Below are 18,924 nucleotides of genomic sequence, written 5' to 3'. Positions count from 1 at the left end.
GTGGGGATGACATTCGACACCCTTGCTGATGTGGAGAAATTTTATAAAGATTATGCACATGATCATGCAGGGTTCTCAGTTCGTATTGGACAACACAGGAAGGAGGATAAGGAAATACTAACAAAATATTTTTATTGTTCAAGGGAAGGTTACAGAAAAAACAATGATAAAAAAGATGATGATCAATCAGGGTTGAAGGGAAAAAAGAGGAAGACACATAATGTGATGGAAACAAGGTGTGGTTGCCAGGCCCATATTTATGTAACTCGTGGTCGTGATAAGAAATACAAGATAGCCTCAATGGTTGAGCAGCACAACCATGGTCTTGTGTCACCGAATCATCGTCATTTGCTCCGTTCCAACCGGCGTGTTACCGACAGGGTAAAAGGTACTTTGTTCAATTGCCATAAAGCTAGCATTGGTACATCTCTTGCATATAGATTTCTTCATGTTAGTGATGGAGGGTTTCAGAATGTTGGTTGTACACTAAGGGACTTGCAAAACTATTACCGAGACCTTAGAACTAAAATCAAAGATGCAGATGCTCAGATGTTTGTATCACAACTTGAGCGAAAGAAGGAAGTCAATTCTGCCTTTTTCTATAACTTTGAGGTAGATGAGCAGGGAAGGCTAATGCGCGTCTTTTGGGTTGATGCAACAAGCAGGAAAAATTATAGTGTTTTTGGTGACGCGATTTCTGTTGATGCAACATATACTACTAACCAATATAACATGAAATTTGTACCATTTACTGGATTCAATCATCACATGCAGTGTGTTTTCCTAGGTGCAGCGTTCTTGGCTAATGAAAAGATTGATTCATATGTATGGTTATTTAAGACCTTTCTTGAAGCTATGGGTGGACGAGCACCTCATTTAATCGTAATTGATGAATGTGCAATTATGAAGGCTGCTATTGGTCAGATTTTGTCGGAAACAACTCATAGACTTTGTATGTGGCATATTATGGAAAAGGTGCATGAAAATATCAGTCCATCTTTAAGGGCGGATGAAGATTTTTGGAATAAACTGCATACGTGTGTATGGGACTCCGAAACTATAGAAGAATTTGAGTCACGGTGGAATTCTATGATTGTTGAGTTTCAGCTTGTAGGTAACAAATGGTTTGGCACCAGATTTCTCATTCGTGAATCATGGATTCCAGTATACTTTATAAACATACCTCTTGCTGGGATTCTTAGGACCACATCTCGCTCAGAGAGTGCAAACTCATTTTTCAATCGATTCATTCATCGAAAATTGTCATTTGTTGAATTTTGGCTAAGGTTTGACACAGCTTTGGAGTACCAACGTCAAGAAGAGTTGAAACAGGACCACAAAAGCCTACATACTACTCCTAAATTGATGACCCCATGGGCCATGGAGAAGCAGTGTAGTATGATATATACACATGAAATTTTTGATAAATTTCAGAAACAAATAGTAGCCTCTAGAGACTATTGTTTTATCCAAGAAATAATAGAACGTGATGAGATAAAACTTGTGACCATTGGAAGCACATCTAAAAAGGAGCGATTGGTTCATTTCAACGAGTCAGGTATGATTGGAAGGTGCACGTGTAAATTATTTGAGTCTCATGGCATTCCGTGCCGACATATCATGCAAGTTCTTAGATCTGAAAAACTGATCGAGTTACCAGAGTATTATATCATGAAAAGATAGGAGAAAAGGTGTAAAAGGTACAGCCTCTTTTTCCTCCACTGCTCAATTCTGCGCATCTTGTATATGCAACTTTATAGCTGTTACATGATCTACGTTGGTCTTGTTGTAATTTTCTTTTTTTGTAGGACTGTAATATTTGACGATGAAGGTAACCTACTAGAAGATGTCCCTGCTGATCCTGTTGAGGTGGGACCGAGGAAAAAAGTTTCAAATGCGCGCAACAAGTTTGAAGATCTTATCCAAAAGGCCAAAAGCTCTGATGAAGGAATGGATTTTTTAACATCCAGCTTAGCTTGTCAAATCTAGAAGCACCTCTTCAAAAGATGGTGCCCTCTGTTAGCAATACTAAGCAGGACGAATTTGAATCTTTCATTGGTACAAAAATCCCTAGTGATGTTACCATACACCCACCTAGAAATTAAGCTGCATGGCACTGTATGCCAGAGAAGGAATAAGCAACGTGCCTGCATGCTGACTTTAATTTGCACCGGAAAACTCATATATAGTACAATAGCCGACTTAAAGGGCAGTCCTAGTACATAGACCTTGGTTATTTTGTAGCCTAGGCCTTGTTTAGATTGCAAGTTTGTATAACAGTTGGAACTTTTTGCTACTGTAGCACTTTCGTTTGTATTTGACAAATTTTATCTAATTATGGACTAACTAGGCTTAAAAGATTCATCTCGTGATGTACAATTAAACTGTGTAATTAGTTATTTTTTTACATACATTTACTGCTCCATGCATGTGTCCCAAAATTGATGTGATGGAGAGAGAGTGTAAAAATTTGGAATTTGGAAGCGATCTAAACGGGGCCCTATACATGTATAGGCACGCCAAGTTGAGTATAGGCACGTGCAAGTTGAGCTAGTACTGTGAAATGGACATGCACTATTTCAACGAAGTACCTGCAAATCAGAGATTGCAAAGTCAACAAGTGTCAAACTTGATTGGTGGAATTTGATGCCTGATATGGGCAATGTACTCATAATTATTCCTACTTAATGATAGATGAATACGGGACCATGACTTTTACACCATCCTCTCTGGAAAATTTAAAATCTGGCTGAGGAGCACGCCACCCACTAAGGCCACTGAAAGCGTGATGGCTTCAGCCTATAAATACGTGATGTGATTGATACTCTTGAAGGCGCACACAGTGAAGAACACATCCGCACAAGTAGCTGCGCGCCTAGCTCGCAATGGCCTCCACCAAGTCCGTAGCGTCACCTGTGCTCGTGTTCCTCACCATGACCCTCATGCTCGTGGCTTGTGCCCAGGCCCAGGCACCAGCTCCAGCGCCGTCCCAAGGTTCATGCCCTCCTGGCTTCAAAAGCTACCTCGACTTAACAAATTTCCTTCGAAGTGCCGGTCGAGGGGCCATTACCTTCGTCGAGCCTCGTTTGGTTCCAGTAGTTGGGGACATCATCTCCCTTGTCCCGCACACCGGCCTCAAACTGTGTGTGTGCTTCAAGACGAGTGTCACCAGCTCCCTCCCTATCGAGTGTGTGTCATACTAATTAAGCATGGGACAAGCAAGCATATATGCATGCCCGCACACGCAAAAATATATATTGTGTGTGTTGCTTAGCAACATATATGTACTCTTTTACTACTATATTTATGAATAAGTTGTTGTTTACCTGCATGCATGTGTCGCCTGTACTACATGCTGATCAACTCTGATCGATCTGCATGTGTTTGTGCGACACTGAGGTAAACAATAGTTGACCACCTGCTTATGTAATTGGTGACATGTCCGTGTCATTGTATGCCTATGCTCAACTCTCAAATACCATATAAATATAAATACATGAAGCATGGTACGTGCATGCCCTACTACTATTACCAAGGTTGTCACCCTAGGTACTTGCTTTGATCCATCAAAGATGTTTAATACGCATGAATCATAGTTATTTAATTCAATTTATTTTATCATGGCTAAATATCATTTCTTCCTGCGTGTGACTATGTGTGTCATTGTGTCAAGGCCTATCATCATCAATTCTGGTCTATGAATTTACTTGTGATAGCATTATGAACTATTGCAAAAATACCGTAGCGTGAATTAGTTGCATTCGTGCAGGCTGTGATCTGCATGTAGGTGCTTGCATGCAGGAGTGCACTTTGGCTTGGAGAGTGCCGAGTCAAGTGGAGGAGCCTTGGCATGAGGAGTGGTGATCTGCATGCTTGGGTTAGTTAGCGACATGTAGTGGTGATTAGCTTGTGGGTTGCCCGGTTCTTACGCAAGACATGTAGACCGTGTGAGCCGAAAGGCCACTAGCTAGCTTGCGTGCGTGCATGTTTAAATAGCTGGCCATGTAATCAGCTCAGAGTGGGTGCAGGAAGAAAGGCACTGGTGTGCAGTGCGCCAATCTCTGTGTGTGATTGTGTTTCTCATCCAGAGCCAAACAACGTGCAAGTGCTAGCAGTGTGAGTTCCTGTGCGTGATCGAGAGTGAGCTGGGCAAACACCACTGTCATCTGTATATTTCCAGTCAAGAAATTTGTTATTTGGAAACTATAGAATAGCAATGTGTAGAAAAAAAGATATAGTGCTAGGACACAAATGGAGTGTGCACTTTGTCCCCTCTGTTTCATCAGATTAAAATGGCTTATAAGTTTCCTCTTTAAAATGCTACTTTGTTATATAACAGGGGAGGGGATTACAGGGATGCATAAAACTTACTAGAGCCTATTTATACCAACAGGCAATTGAAGGAACATGAACAGAGATGAAGAAATAACCCAATTTAAAAACTGCATACTAGCAATTTCTGGTGTGTTCGGGCATCTTTTTCTTCTGGATGAAAAGAACGTGAACCAAAAGGTACTAGTTAATTAGTAGTAGTGTGCTCACTTCATGATCTGTCATTTTCTCTGCATGATTAGGGAAAACGACATGACCTCCCGGTGGTGGTAGCCTTTGAAAGCACAGCATCTGGAAGTTGGTCGTCCAACGCTTTCTACAGCTCGTTGCAGAAGCAGGTACAGAGGGGCAAGCTGAGGCAGTGGCCCCAAGATCATGGGCTTCAGATGAGGAGCAGTTGTTGACGCAACCAAAAAATTGCTTATGAGACCGTCAACTTGTTGAACCATACCATTCTGGATGACTGAATCCCATCGACATGGAACACTGGTCTCTGCACGCTCGAGTTCTTCTCCATCGCTGCCTCACCGTCGGTCGTCAGCGGCCTCATTCCACCGCCTCTCAGCGACTTGCCGCTCCTCGTGGCTGCGCGCAAGACGGACCTCACCGTGGTTCAGCTCACGCGCGCACCACAAGACCTGCGTGCGGGCCGATCCGTTTCCACCACCAGCCTCGCACTGGGGTCTCTGGCGAGGTCATGTCGGCGGCCGTTGCCGACGACGGCCGTCGCGATCTGGAAGGAGAGGCCATGGCCATGGGAGCTGATTTGTGTAAATATCCTTTCCAAATGTTTCTAAAGAAAAACACGCTAAATCGGATAGCGATTAATAATCGCGATCCAATTCAGGAGGTTTTATGAAAATATAACCTACCATTATTTTCAAAAAGCATCCTAATCGCGTTCCAAATCGAGGACCCATTTGCCAACTCTTTTGTCCCCGACCTCCCCTGCTCCCTCTACAGCCCCGGTGGCGGCTTCCACCCGCCGTCCCTGTTCCTACCGGGTTACCCGCACAGCATAGAGATTCTCCAGGTCTCCACCGGCTTCCCCCATGGACAGCAGCGGGAGGCGGCGAGGAGACCGGCGGGAAGCTTGCTGGGGACGACGGAAGCCTCCCGAGGTCCGCCACCGCCTTCCAGCACGGCGTTTTTGCGTTCGCCATTCTCTGTCGCCCGTAGCTTTGTGTTCTATTATAAGATTGGATAAACCGATTGGCCGGCTTTCTTGATGCGCCTGAGCTCCTGAACTTGAGGCAGACGGCCATGTCGTCAAGGATGTTGGCCTGGATGTCTTCAATGGCGAGCATTGACGACAATGGCCAGTGCGCAGGGGATGGCCGGATGCACATCACAAAACACACCAAGAGCTCGAAATTAGCGCTGCTTGAGTTCAGAGTTCAGACTTCAATCAAAATTTACCGACCAGAATCAATACAAACAGTACAGAGTGCACGGTTGGTCAGTTGCAGTGATGCCTTCCGAACTTGAATCAAAATTAGACTGCAAGATCACCACAATCTACTTCTTTGCGCCTCCCTGAAAGATCCCTGGGCAGAACCAACAGCCCTGGGCAGAATCATCATCTGCAATCTGACTTTTCAATTCCCAATAAAACAACTGAAGTTCGCAAACAATCAGTATAACAGATGCATGATATATTCTACAGAAGCATATTACTGTTTTCTATTGGAATGTGGTTGTCCGTCTTAAAGAAACACATTTCTATTGTATAAACTTTTTTAAGTTGAAGTAAAATGGCACGGGAAATACTGAACATTTTACGGTCACGGAATACTGAATACCTATCATTTGCAGACACGCTTGATACTTGATAATCACCAACCTACTGCTGCCGGTAACCTGAGCTAGAAGTGAACATGCAGGAAGTTAGTGAGACAGGCATGATTTAGTCTAAAATGTGCAGATTGTTCAGATTTTTCTCCAGCAACACTGACCACAGTGGTGAATCTGTACCATGGATTCTAGCCAAGCCAATGTACAATTTGAATGAAGCCCCAAAGTAAGTAGCGCGCTTCGTAGAACTCATCAGCATTGCTGAAACTATATCATTACTGCAAACTTAGTATATACCCCTAGGACATTTTGTTAATTGGTGCCGTGCATATTTCTTGCAAATGCAGTAAAAGAGACCATGAGTTAACTCATTATATCACCATCATGAACAGTATGATTGGTTCCTTTCTCCATTTTTCCTCCGTTTCTGAGAATTCTGGAACAACAGCGACACAAATGGCATCACCCAATGTTCAAACTTGAAACTCCACCACTGAAATTCAATCACACCAAGACTGATATGGGAGTGGCATTTGAAATACATAAAAGAAGCAGATTGAAATGGCAACCCGTAAAAGCTACCATGCGCCTCCTCCACTACTTCAATTTGATCTCCTCGTTGAGCTCTGGTATTTCTTCGTCCCCTTCTTTCCTCTAAAAACATGCACTGACAGAAGTATAAGGATACGGTTTTGGAGCCTGATAAATTATTTGTCACCGACGGAGGTGGAAGGTGGGGGAGATGCTGCCCGAGGTGCCGTCGAATGGAACACTGCAGAATATCGCCATGGTCAGGAACCACTCCATTTGCAACTCAGAAGGCGAAATCTTGCCAGGGTGATGCCGTGGTGGACGGTGTTGATGGTCATGAACCACTCCAAATCTTGCCTCTGTCGTGGGGTGAACTGGCATTGTTGAACACACTAGAGTTGCGTTCCTTCCACAAGTGCCACACCACCAGCACAAATAAGGAATCAAAACTTTTTCGTTGGCTTTTGCTCAAGCTCTTAGGAGTTGAATCTACCAGTTTGCTGCTTCGAATTTGCTGGCGGTGGGTGGTATTGCAGGACATATTCGCTGAAGATGTCATGCCAGACCTGCGGAGAGAAACTGAAGATGAATAGTTTCAGGACAAGCAATGACTGAGTTATGACAAACTGTTCATAGCAAACAAACTATCAATAAACAGTTTATCGTCCTTCAAATTTCCTGATACTCAATACATATGCATACTCCTAGTCGTTTTCTTTTTAAAAAATGGCATATACTGCTCACTATTCAGAACCCTTTTTAATATGAAACAATATTCAGAACACTGAGGATCTAGACTTTGTCACTTAAAAAGAACAAGAGTTTAGTACCTTTCAAGTAGTGAAAACAACCGATCAAATACTCCAGAGTACAGACGTTCCATATTAGGAAAGCAAAGGAATAACGTGAGCACTGATACAAGAGGAAAAACAATCTGTAGTTATTATCTTTGGTGAGGTTCATTTGTATAATAGTAGGAAGAACAGGAGACAGAGCTATCTACTCAACAAAAGTGTTAGACAGCTTCACCTTGACTGTTAACCCTGTGATTATTGCCTTGTCAACACAACACCATACCCTTTTATCCATTAAGGAGATATAAATCAAGCGCATTTCTAGCACCAGATATGCATTCCATTTCTTCCATGCCCAACAAGGATGGACACTAGCTAGATGACTCGAACATGACAGCCCATTAAGCTTCCGTAACTCCATGATACTGTGTACTGTCATATATTATCTGCTGCTATCATCACGTTAATGCAGTTGGATTCAGAAGGATCATTAGCAAGGTGCTGCCAAGATGAATAGTTTCAGGACAAGTAATGACTGAGATATCTGACAAATTGTTCCTAGCAAACAAACTATCGATTAACATTGTGCCGAATTGGACCTCTATTTTTAGCTATTTAGTAAGAAATCAACACTGTTACCTACCAACACGAGATCATGATTGCCTTAATCACCTGGTGGAGATAGCTTCTTCTTTTTTCCCAAGGCAAAAACCGCTCCAGCTTCGGTGGTGTCTCCTGTTCCCTCGCAATCGATGGACTTCTATCTCGAATGCTGATGGCAGGCTGTTCCCGTGAATTCGCCACCATCTCTGGAAAGAAGAAATCGAATCAAGCAGGTAAGTGGTTATGAAATTTTCAAGGACAGATAATTTCACAGGCCCTGAATCAAATCGTACGCAGAATGTTGTGCGCTTCGATGGCCGGCAGCACGATCCCCCTCCCCGGCCGTCGGCAAAATCCTGGACGAGTCCCCGACCGCCGACCTCTCCTCCCTCCAAATCTGCAATGGGCGGGACATCTGGCCGCGGACCCGTACTCCGATCTGCCACCATCTCCCCGGCCTCCTCCGACAATGGAACCCGATGTGATGGACGCGCAACGCTCCCCGTCACTCTCACTCGCCGCAGTTAGTTCCTCTGTAGCTTAGGTATCTCGCCTCTTCTTTCAGATGGTGGTGGCGGCGGGCGGGGGTTCGCCTCCACCATGCCCATTCGCGGAGGAGGAGGTGCGGGGGCGTCGCCGGACGGGGAGAGGGAACCTCCTCAAAGAAGGGGCTAATTTGCATAATCGCCACCCAAATTAGGGGGTATTATGTAAAACATCGGATCGCGATTAGTAGTCGCGATCCATTTTAGGGGGTATTTTGTAAAATACGGGTCCACGCTGAAATAGGCTCTTCATTGCCGTTAGATCCATATTTGCGGTTAAGATCTTGGTCAACAGGCTCCAAACTCCTCCACCGTTGCCGCCGGCGAGCTCGTCCCGCCACCGCCCGACGACCTTGTGGATCTCCAACGGCGCGCACCACGAAGAGAACACCCGCCGCCTCTTGCGCCGCTCGAACTCGCGCTGGAGCTCCAGCGGCATGTCGCTGTGCCCTGCTCCTGGTGGACACCGCTGCCGTCCTACGCTGCCCCCGGCGGCCACCTACGGGGCCAAGGTGTCCCGGAACGCCGTTTCTACTCTAGTTGAACGGCCATCGACCAGCTCTCGCTTTGTCCCGAGCAGGGGTTCTTGCCGTTCGTTCCAAACGCCGGCAAGGGGCGCTCGGCAGCCGCGCTATCCCACTGCGAACCACCCGCCAAGGCCTCAGCGGCTCCTCCACAGCCCGGCGGCCGTCCACTCTGATCCACATCAGAGGCCGGTGAGCTTCAGTCTTCAGAATCTTGCACTCTAGGACAGTGGCCAATCAGAGTTGCATGGTCGACATCAAATTAGCGACGTCTGCACATTGCGCTTCACAAAACAGGGCAAGACATCAAGCAACTTAACACTCTGGCTGCATCTGATTTCCTGATTTGCCATTTCCATCTCACATCTGAGAACCATGATTGCCTAGGACAGACAGCCCATGAGCTGGATGGAAGTCATTAGTCATTACAGAAGGCCACAGAGCCTGTGACCGCCGAACCCAATCCGCGGCTGCTGTCCATCCACATGGGCCGGCCCACGGAATCCGGCCTCGGCCCAACGGATTTCTCCGAGCTTCCTTATTCCGAGAGATTCCGAGAGCAGGCAGCGTCATCGTCTGAGAACACGTCGAACGCGGCGGCGCCGGTACCTCGCGTCCGTTGAAAATCTCACACAGAAAAAACACGTTGCTTCTCACCCGTCAGCATCTCATATCAGAGGTGGTAGCGTCAACCAAAATCTCACCAACTCACCATTGATGCTCCGACTTTTGTTTAGATGAAGACGAGACCGAGAGAAACAATTCAGATGAAGACGCCCATCAGATTCTTCTACTCCTACCAAGTTGCAAAGAACAATTCAGCAGCAGCAGTTTCAGACATGAAAAGACGTCATTTTTGTAAGCCTGATGACTGAATTTCCAAGGGAAGATTGATTTCACACGATCACATGTTGCAATTGCACAACAGGGCCAAGGGAGCATCCTTCTTCTGAACACGTCACGTTTCTGCTTTGGTAGGAATCATTCAGCTGAAATTGGCTGGACCGGTCTTCATCAGCCATCGTTTTACCACCCTGAATTGAACACTGCTACCAACAACCATCTACTCTAGTAAACATCTACACACGTGCCGTTGCAAAATTTCCAAGCGTAACGAGATGCAACGTGCCAAGCTGACTGCTCCAAACGTTTCCCACAGATCGTGTAAAATTAGCTGTCGAAAAGATCGAGACATGCTGCTGCTGCTGCTGCTGATCCACGGCGCCGCAACAGACAACAGCTGCTGATGATCGGGTGACTTGCAGCAGTGTCCAGGGAAGCTCACCGACCGTTTCGCCATGTCCTCTGATCTTTCTAAGCCAGGTTGAGTTGGAGCCGTCGTCTCAGTTCCTCAACAACAGGATATCAGCGCAGTTGGGAAGTTTGGATCGAAACAGGAGGAGAATTTTGATTTCTCTGGCAAGGGGCTGAAAGCCTGAAACGCATTGGTCCCTGCAGCTTTTGCTGTCTTGAGTTTTTTGTATGCAAGTTCCAGAGTGATAGGCAAGCAGTTGACCGCAAAAAAAAAATTGACAGTTTTTTTAGTAGTGTTGGATCGGCTATCGATATAATCTGTTAGAAATGCTCTTGTACCCGTAACATTCACTGATTTGTCTGATTGAAAAAAAAAAGCGTAGTGATACTAAGGGTTTCCTTGACATACAAAAGTATCAATATCCAATTTCATTTTTCTCATTTGGTTTTCCATACTAAGAAATCACCAAAATTTTCTCTCTCGTCCCAGAAAACATAACATCATATGAAACTTACAAGTGAACATTATTTTTATTTTGCATATGGCGACACACGAATTTATTAATACAACTAATGCTCACATGTTATTATTTCAAAGCAGGCTATGGCTAACAGCTACGGAGACTATCTTTGTCCTTTCAATGCACCAGTTCTTTCCCAAACAGCCCAGCGATGGCTCGTCCAGGGTCCTCTTGCTTCACCAGGGATTCTCCAACCAAAACCTAGAGCAACACCAGGCGTGCTTCAATTAGTTCAGTTCAAGCACGGTAGGGAACTTGTAAACTGAGAAAATATCACCAGCAAGGCACATCAGCCTTTCATTAAATTCATTATGATATACTTATGCATTTATAGCATAGGCGAGTTTCTCAACGTTGAGTCGTATTTCAATGATCTAAAAAAATTATGGAGAAAGAACTAAAGTGACTTGAAGGTAAACTGACAAATGTGTGAGCAATACAGAAACGAAAACATAAGATGGAGTCATATTAACTATTTGTGTTTCAAAAGTTGTCCTTATAAAATCATGTAGGCAGTCTCTAAATTCACAGGGAATCAGCGGAACTTACAGCAGAAACACCAGCATTCTGCACATAAGCAACATCATCCGGGGTAAACAGCCCAGATTCACCGACAACCTGAAAAAGTAAAAAAGGAATAGGGAAACAATTAGCAAGGTTGACATTATAAAACCTAATAGCCTTACTCTACAAATAAAGAAATCAAGAGCAAGCTAGAAAAATGCCTATCTATCAATACACAATATCACTACAACATAAATACTGAACATAAGTTAACATAGTTACTTAAGATCAATTGTGCCGGTTTCAGTTTCATCATCTATTCTGTTTCTCTTTTGTTGTTAAGAAACTTATTTTCATGTATGTTAAGACGGTGATGGCAGGAAATATGTTCAACACATTGGAAAATAGGGCATTTTAGTGCCTTCACATTTCTGAATAAGCTACACTCTTGCAACTAATCAAGTTTTCTATCCAAGAAGTCCCTCCCTCAAACAATAATATTGAATATTTTAACATGCATGTAGAACAAGAAGGCATTTAATATGCCTCGGTTGCCCAAGAACCATTATTTCTGAGCACTCATTCTATTCATAAGATATACAAAGTAAAAAAAAATAGATATTTATTAGGGATACATAAAGAACACCACAATTACTTTAAATTGAAAGAAACACTCCCCACTTCTGTATAGGACTACTAAAAATATGTCTCTGCATCCCCAGGAGGGAGCATAGTACGCCATAAGTAAATACGAACTGATGAAAGTATTTTAATAAATCAAATATGCACCCAAGATCATAGATATTACCAAAATTCCCTTCTCCCTGATGCTATCCCCATGCTTCTCGAGCAACATCTTGGTGTTTGCGGTATCAACAACAAATGTCTCTGCAATGTAAATAATTTTCAAGAGAAGAAAAATATAAACATAATCAGTAAAATGGTTTAAAGAAAACACAAATGAAAAGCGTTAGTACCATTTGGACTAAAAATGGTTAAACTTAAGATGAGAAAATGAAAAATCAAGCACCAGAAGAACATCATACCAAGGCTGCGATTATTGATGCCGATAAGCTTAACTCCATTTATATTCAGCACACGCTCCATCTCTCTTTCATCATGAACCTAAATTATAAAACCCACCAGAGTATTGAAATTAAGCTTGGAATATTACAGATTATTTGAGTTTACCACACTAATGTTTTCTGCTCGGACATACACTTCAAACTTAACAACTAATACATGAAAACTGAAACTTTGTATAAGTGCAGCAAACAATGCAGCAGGGAATTGCAAGGAGTTCCACAATATTTCCTTATGAAGGTAAATGAGAAAATTGCAGTAAATTTTTGACAAATTAATTGTTGAGTATTTTGAAAGACACACTATACGGCAAGTCGACGTAGAAGCATAAAAAACCAACTATTGTTCTATCATGCAAAGTAAACTATGACTTTCCACTAAAAAGGATAATGTTAAATTTTGAAATGATTGAAGCCAGTTTCTAATTAATGGGCTGGTACGGCAAAACAAGTTGCAGAATATATCAAACCTCAATAAGAGCTGTCATTCCCAACTCTTTGCATATCCGAAGAAAGTACTTTATGTCGAGATCAGGTAGCACAGCAGCAATTAGCAAGACTGCATCTGCGCCCTTTGATCGAGCGTTATAGATTTGCCACTTATCGATGACAAATTCTTTGCAGAGAAGAGGGCACTGTATTCACAACAGAAATATGCTCATCTTGAGAACAACTGGTAACTCAATCATCCTCAGATTTAAAGAAGAATTAAATGTATTGGTACCTTCACTCCTGAGGCGCGCACTTTCTCAAGATTCTCAAAGCTCCCCTGTACAATGAAGAAAATTGAGTGAATCCCTTAGAGACAGCTTCTATGATCCCCACAAACACAAAATAAATTGAAAATAATACCTGAAAGTACTTCTCATCAGTCAAGATGCTCAAACATGCAGCCCCATTCTTCTCATAAGATTTAGCAATTTCAACCTGCAATTGAAAATTATATGTTAGTGACATAACTGGACATTGAAATTGACTCGAGATTTGACAGCAATCAAGCCCAGAACATACAGGATTAAAGTTCTCCCTGAGCACACCCCTGCTCGGGGATGCTTTCTTGACCTCAGCAATCAGTGCAGGCACCCCATTACGCTTATAGGCAGCTTCTAAAGCGCCATAGAAGTCTCTTGAAGGAGGGGCCTTCGCTGCAGCCTCCATCACCTCCTTCAGAGGCTTCTTCGCAAGCCCCTGCACAAGACCAGTACCATCTGTTAACCATCATGTAGAACCATGTGGCAAGCTTATGAAATAGTGATTGCTGCATATGTAAGAGTACGTAGGTCGAGCATATGAAAACAGCTTTATCAAATTTTTAATGAAATATACTTTAATAGTGCATATTTTTAATTTACTGGTGGTACAATTTTTCTAAAGAAATGGTCAAAGGTCTAGATTGCAGAATGTGAGCAGACCTACGTTTAGTGACAGTGAGAGTTATACACAAACGAATCACTTGACACTGGAAGAAACAGTACATGCATAGCATCAAGCACCTTTGAGTTGAATTACATAATAGCCCTTGACATTAGAAGAAATGGTGCGAGGATAGTAACTGGGACTTTAAGAGCCATCTTATCAAATATGTTGTGTGGATATAGGACAACTAATATCGATGCAGAAAATTAAGATTCAGATGTATGATGAAAAAACTATGAAGCATCTAAATTTCTAGGCTGCAATGATCCCAGCATCCAGCATATTGAACAGCTCCCACGTCAGTTGACCATTTGAGTGAGCGGATGGTTGTGCGCAGTCACTTGATTTGCCTAATACATGTATTTATTATCAGCAAGTTACAGCCGCATACCTCAGCCACTTCAATCTCCTTGTCCCAGATGATCTTCTCTAGGACGTTGTGAGGTGCCCCCAGCTCCTCCTCTATCTCCTTCAAGGAGGCAGTGGGGCGGCAGTGCCTGCGGATGCGGATCCCCTGGCTAGCTGCAATGCTGTTGACCGACTTGCCGTTCTCCCACTGGACCAGCTCCGCCGCGTTCAGCATATCGTCCTGTGCCAGCACCTCAAGAATTGAGTCCTGAGTAAGCCACGAAAATTTGTCACAAACACGAGGAACACACCTAAAAAAAGATAAGCTTATTAACCATATGCGCAAGATTTTATTACTAACAGATAAACAAATCGGTACGTGCCCAAACGCAAACACGGCGAGAAACGAACAAAAAACGGTGCTTAGGAAATGGGGAAAGGCACACAGTTTGGTACCAATAACACATGAAACCACCACGAAACGGGACCAAACCAACCCTCAGACAGCAGCAGCAGGACGTACCTTGGGGCCGGCGCGGAGCGGGCGGGCGCGGGCGCGGGAGAGGGTGGCGACGCGCGAGGGCCGGGGCAAACAACCCCTGGGGGCAGCGGCGCCGGCGGCGAAGGAGGACCCGACGGATCGCGAGACGAGGGCGGACTCCATCACGTGGACCACGAAGTGGTGGGGGTTGGTGGTGGGATCGGGGAGTAGTGGGCGACGGCGCGGCTAGCCGGCTACAAATACTGTGAGGAAGATGGCGAGGTTGGTGGGATCTGCTGTCCTGTCCTGGTTCGGAAGGGGAGGAGGGAGGAGGAGGCGCACGTGCGAGAGCGGGATCGACGGAGGGGGGGATCGGAAGTGGCTCGCCATGGGCCATGGCCAGTCGCCACCTCGCGTGCGTGAGAGATGATGCTAGCGATGGTTAGTGGGCTTGGGCCGCATGTACAGTATGTAAATGGACCCATATGGAAAACCAGCGCTGCTTCAGTTCAGAGTTCATTCAGACTTTACTGGCCAGAACAAGAAGTAGAGTGCATCCTCTCAAAAACAAAAACAAAAAAAACAAAAGGTACAGAATGCACTGCGCACTACGGTTGCTCACTTGCAGTTATGCTTTCAAACCTGATTTAAAATTAGTGTACACGAGATTCCCTGAAAGAGCAATAGAAAAAAAAAAATCCTGGACAGAACCATCATCTACAATCCAAGTTATCAATTCCCAATAAAACAAAACAATTCAAGTTCCCAAACAATCAGTACAACAGATGCATGATAGATTCTACTGAAGCAGGGAAATTTTCTGTAACGATTATCTACTGCATAACCTTACAGGAAATACTGGATTATTTTTACGGTCAGGAAATACTGAATATTTATCATTGGCAGATGATTATAGTTAGGCTTTATAGAGATAATCACCAAAGTCAGGCCGTCATAGACTACACTGCTGCAGGTGATCTAGAACTAGAAGAGCACACGCAGTCAGGCCGTCATAAACTACACTGCTGCCGGTGATCTAGAACTAGAAGAGCACATGCAGGAAACTAGTGAGATAGTCATGCTTTAGTCTAAAGTGTGCAAATTGTTCAGGATTTTACCCAATGAAAATGACACTGACCACAGTGGTAACTCTTTCTGTACCATGTATTCTAGCTAAGCTATTATAAGCCCCAAACTAAGTATGGCGCTTGGTTGAATTCATCGACATTGAGAAAACCATATCATTACTACAAACTTAGTATATCACCAGGAATCAATTGATGACGTGCGTATTTCTTGCAGGGGCAGTAAAAGAGACAATGAACTAACTTTGCATATCACCAGCATGAATATGGGTGACTTTTTTACTTTTGTTTCTTCATTTCTGAAAATTCTGCAACGACAGTGATGGCATCACTCAATAAATCAGTGCCAAACTGGACACTGACATCACCCTGCACAAGCTTTGCTTTGATATCTTTTCACTCGGTGAAAAAATATTCGAAAGAACGGGTAACTACTTCTCAGCAGGTTTACATACATCGAAAATAGACCCTTTTGGCACTCTAATCGCTAATTACTCTACGTTCAGCAGAGTAGGAAGCTTTTTGTCAGGCTCAATCTTCATGATCCATATGCTAGAAGTTCCGAATTATGGGCTCAAGAAACTGCTTATGAAATATGCTTGGCGTGATGCTCTGAGCAATTGCAGCTCACACCATTAGTCAGACACTAGCACCAGATGTGCATCCCATCGATCCTGTCTACGGTCAGATATTACCTGCTACTATTATCTGTAGTTAGCAAAATAGCAAGTGGCTGCCAAGCTGAACAGTTTCAGGACAGGTAAGGAGTAAGGACCGAGATATCTGACATATCGTTCACAGCTAGACAAAACCATCGATCCAGATTGTGCCAAACAGTGCCTGTATTTTTAGCTAGTGAGTAAGCAATCACCACCAATATCGACACGAGGATCACCTGGTAGAGAGAGAACTTCTTCTTCGCCCAACGCAAAAACCATTCCAGCATGGTCGCATCAATGCACATGGCTCGTCATCAGTGGACTTCCAATCACATTCAACGGCGGGCACGATCTCCGCTCGCCGGCAACCGGCAAATCCGTGGACGAGTCCGCAACCTCCGACCTCTCCTCCCACCACCCAGGCGGCAACGGGCCCAACCTGGCCGCGGATCTGGTACCCTCTCCCCCTCCTCCAACAATGGATTCCGACGCGGTCGACGCGAGGTTCTCCCCGTCACCCCCACTCGCGGCAGTTGAACCGTCCGCCGTACCTTTCCTGCTCCGCTTCTTCGACCATCTCGTCCCCTTCTCTGAGTTGGCGGTGGCGGCGGCGGCGGTTGGCGGTTGTCCTCCACGATAACCACTCGCAGCGGTGGCATGGAGTACGAGGCGCGGCGGAGGAGGAGGCGTGGGATGCCATCCGCGAGGACGGGGCGAGCGTCGCCGTCGCCGGACGGGGAGGGATCGCAGACGAACCATAGGGGTTTATTTGCAAATTTGGGTCAGATTTAGGGGGTTTTGTGTAAATATTCGGATCGCGGTTGCGAATTAGGGGGGTTTCAAATAATTGGATCGCGATTTATAATCTCGATATTTTTGAGGGGTATTTTGCAAAACCGGGGTCTAGGTTGAGATGGGCTATTCGTGGCCGTTAATCCATATTTTGCGGTTGAGATATCGGTCAACAACCTCCGACGAGTCGACCACGTTGCGATCTTTTTCTCCTTCACCGTTGTCGCCGGCGAGCTCGTCCCGCCACCGCTCGACGGCTTACCACATCCGGCGTTCCTTGTTGATCTCCTGCAGCACTAACCGCTGCTCGACATCCAGCGACTTCTCCTTGCGCCGCTCGAACTCGAGCTGATCCCATGGCACGTCGTTGTGCCCCTGCTGCTGCTGAACGTCCTCGAGCACAGGCCACAGGGATCGTAGGAGACGCTGTCCCCGGCGGCCAAGGTGTCCTGTACCGTCGCGTAGGTTAGCGGCCAAGCAGAGCAAGGGGCAGAGCGGCGCCATCCCACTAGAGGGCACCATCCACCAATGCCCCTGAGGCGGTTCCTCTCCAGCCATGGCGCCATGGCGGTTGCGCACGGCACAGGTCCTCTTCGATACATCAGAGTCTGTTTCACCTCAGGTGAGCTTCATCAGGCTTCTGAATTTCACACTCTAGAACAGTGGGCAATCAGGCTGCAATGTCATCACAATGTCTGCACATTGCATTACCTCCCAGAGAGAGCGAAAGAGCATCAACGGCGCACGGGGAATCACCATCTTTCAGTTAAATTGATCAGGTCATAAAACATAACAAGACACGACATCAAGAAAACAGTCTGGCTGCAACACGAGCTTCATCAGCTGACCCTGAGAAACCAAGCCACGGCTTTGCCAGGAACAGTGTGTGTATGTTGTTCAATGCCAATTGATCTTTTTTTTTCTTAAGGCCAGATTCCCGGCGTTAATTAATAAGAAGGAGCAGCAGTTACAGGCGCCAGAGGCACCAAAGTTTTACCTGAACCGATAAGAAATCGGATCAGGCTGGGGCATCGGAACAGCCCCACAACAAAGAATAAAAACTTACAGAGATTACTCGCTAGATGGTCTATCAACTAGAACGGCCAGGTGTTTAGCACCAGCCGAGACCAATGCCATTGACCTTTGCGACGGCCTTAGCAAGCTATGTCATCCCAGCCTCTAACTTCCGATCACGGGGTTCTTCTCTGCATGGCTTTCGAAGCTGATGGGCTGATGGCATCCCCTCTGCAAGACTAGAGGTGCGCTGTCAGAAAGGCCAAAGGGTAGCCATTGAGCTCGAATGAAGGATTGCAACTGGCAGTAAGTCTGCTGAATGCCTGAATGGCCGCCCCTCAGCCTCAGCGGAGTTCCTGACCTTCTCTCTGCTTTCTTCAGCGTACTATTGGGGGCCCATTTGCCAAACTCAACTTCGGCATAATAAATTTTGGAAGCCCAGCGGACAATTGGGGGCCCATCTTCCAAAAGCTTCTCAGCCCACCACAGTATAGGCGTCGTTGCCTGGGCCGAACCCAATCCGCGCCTGCTCTCCACATGGGCTGGCCCACAGAACCCATGGCTTCTTCCGCTGTCTTTTCTCTTTTTTTTTTTGATTACTTTTGCTGCCTCTTCTTCTTCAGTCGTAGATGATCCTCACATTCT

General features: G+C 45.1%; 1 protein-coding gene and 2 long non-coding RNA genes across 6 annotated transcripts; 1 reads left to right on the top strand and 2 right to left on the bottom strand.

Moving 5' to 3' along the window:
* Window positions 1-1,296: 1,296 nt before the first annotated feature.
* Window positions 1,297-1,873, top strand: LOC112888671. The gene is made up of 3 exons (XR_003227898.1): window positions 1,297-1,558; window positions 1,635-1,700; window positions 1,809-1,873. It is a non-coding gene; the product is annotated as an uncharacterized LOC112888671 (long non-coding RNA).
* Window positions 1,874-5,235: 3,362 nt separating this feature from the next.
* Window positions 5,236-8,813, bottom strand: LOC112889907. 3 transcript variants are annotated; one of them, XR_003228223.1, is made up of 5 exons: window positions 8,348-8,813; window positions 7,687-8,260; window positions 7,488-7,569; window positions 5,756-7,236; window positions 5,236-5,623 (listed from the first exon to the last, which is right to left on the bottom strand). It is a non-coding gene; the product is annotated as an uncharacterized LOC112889907 (long non-coding RNA). The 3 variants fall into 3 exon arrangements; XR_003228224.1 differs by having other exon boundaries at window positions 8,124-8,260; XR_003228222.1 differs by having other exon boundaries at window positions 7,488-8,260.
* Window positions 8,814-10,777: 1,964 nt separating this feature from the next.
* LOC112890992 (indole-3-glycerol phosphate synthase, chloroplastic-like) lies at window positions 10,778-15,110 on the bottom strand. 2 transcript variants are annotated; one of them, XM_025957885.1, is made up of 10 exons: window positions 14,772-15,110; window positions 14,292-14,516; window positions 13,496-13,672; window positions 13,337-13,411; window positions 13,209-13,253; window positions 12,955-13,119; window positions 12,449-12,527; window positions 12,211-12,290; window positions 11,448-11,516; window positions 10,778-11,099 (listed from the first exon to the last, which is right to left on the bottom strand). In XM_025957885.1, exons 1-10 carry the CDS (start codon window positions 14,910-14,912, stop codon window positions 11,016-11,018), a joined length of 1,140 nt encoding a protein of 379 aa, XP_025813670.1. In that variant the 5' UTR covers window positions 14,913-15,110; the 3' UTR covers window positions 10,778-11,015. The 2 variants fall into 2 exon arrangements, with proteins under 2 accessions (XP_025813670.1, XP_025813671.1); XM_025957886.1 differs by having other exon boundaries at window positions 14,292-14,489.
* Between the last annotated feature and the right edge of the window lie 3,814 nt (window positions 15,111-18,924).

The sequence above is a fragment of the Panicum hallii genome, chromosome 4 (assembly GCF_002211085.1).
Source record: "Panicum hallii strain FIL2 chromosome 4, PHallii_v3.1, whole genome shotgun sequence".
Lineage (NCBI taxonomy): Eukaryota > Viridiplantae > Streptophyta > Magnoliopsida > Poales > Poaceae > Panicum > Panicum hallii.
Note: the sequence above shows the minus strand (reverse complement) of the source record. Positions and strands in the feature narration are given on the sequence as shown.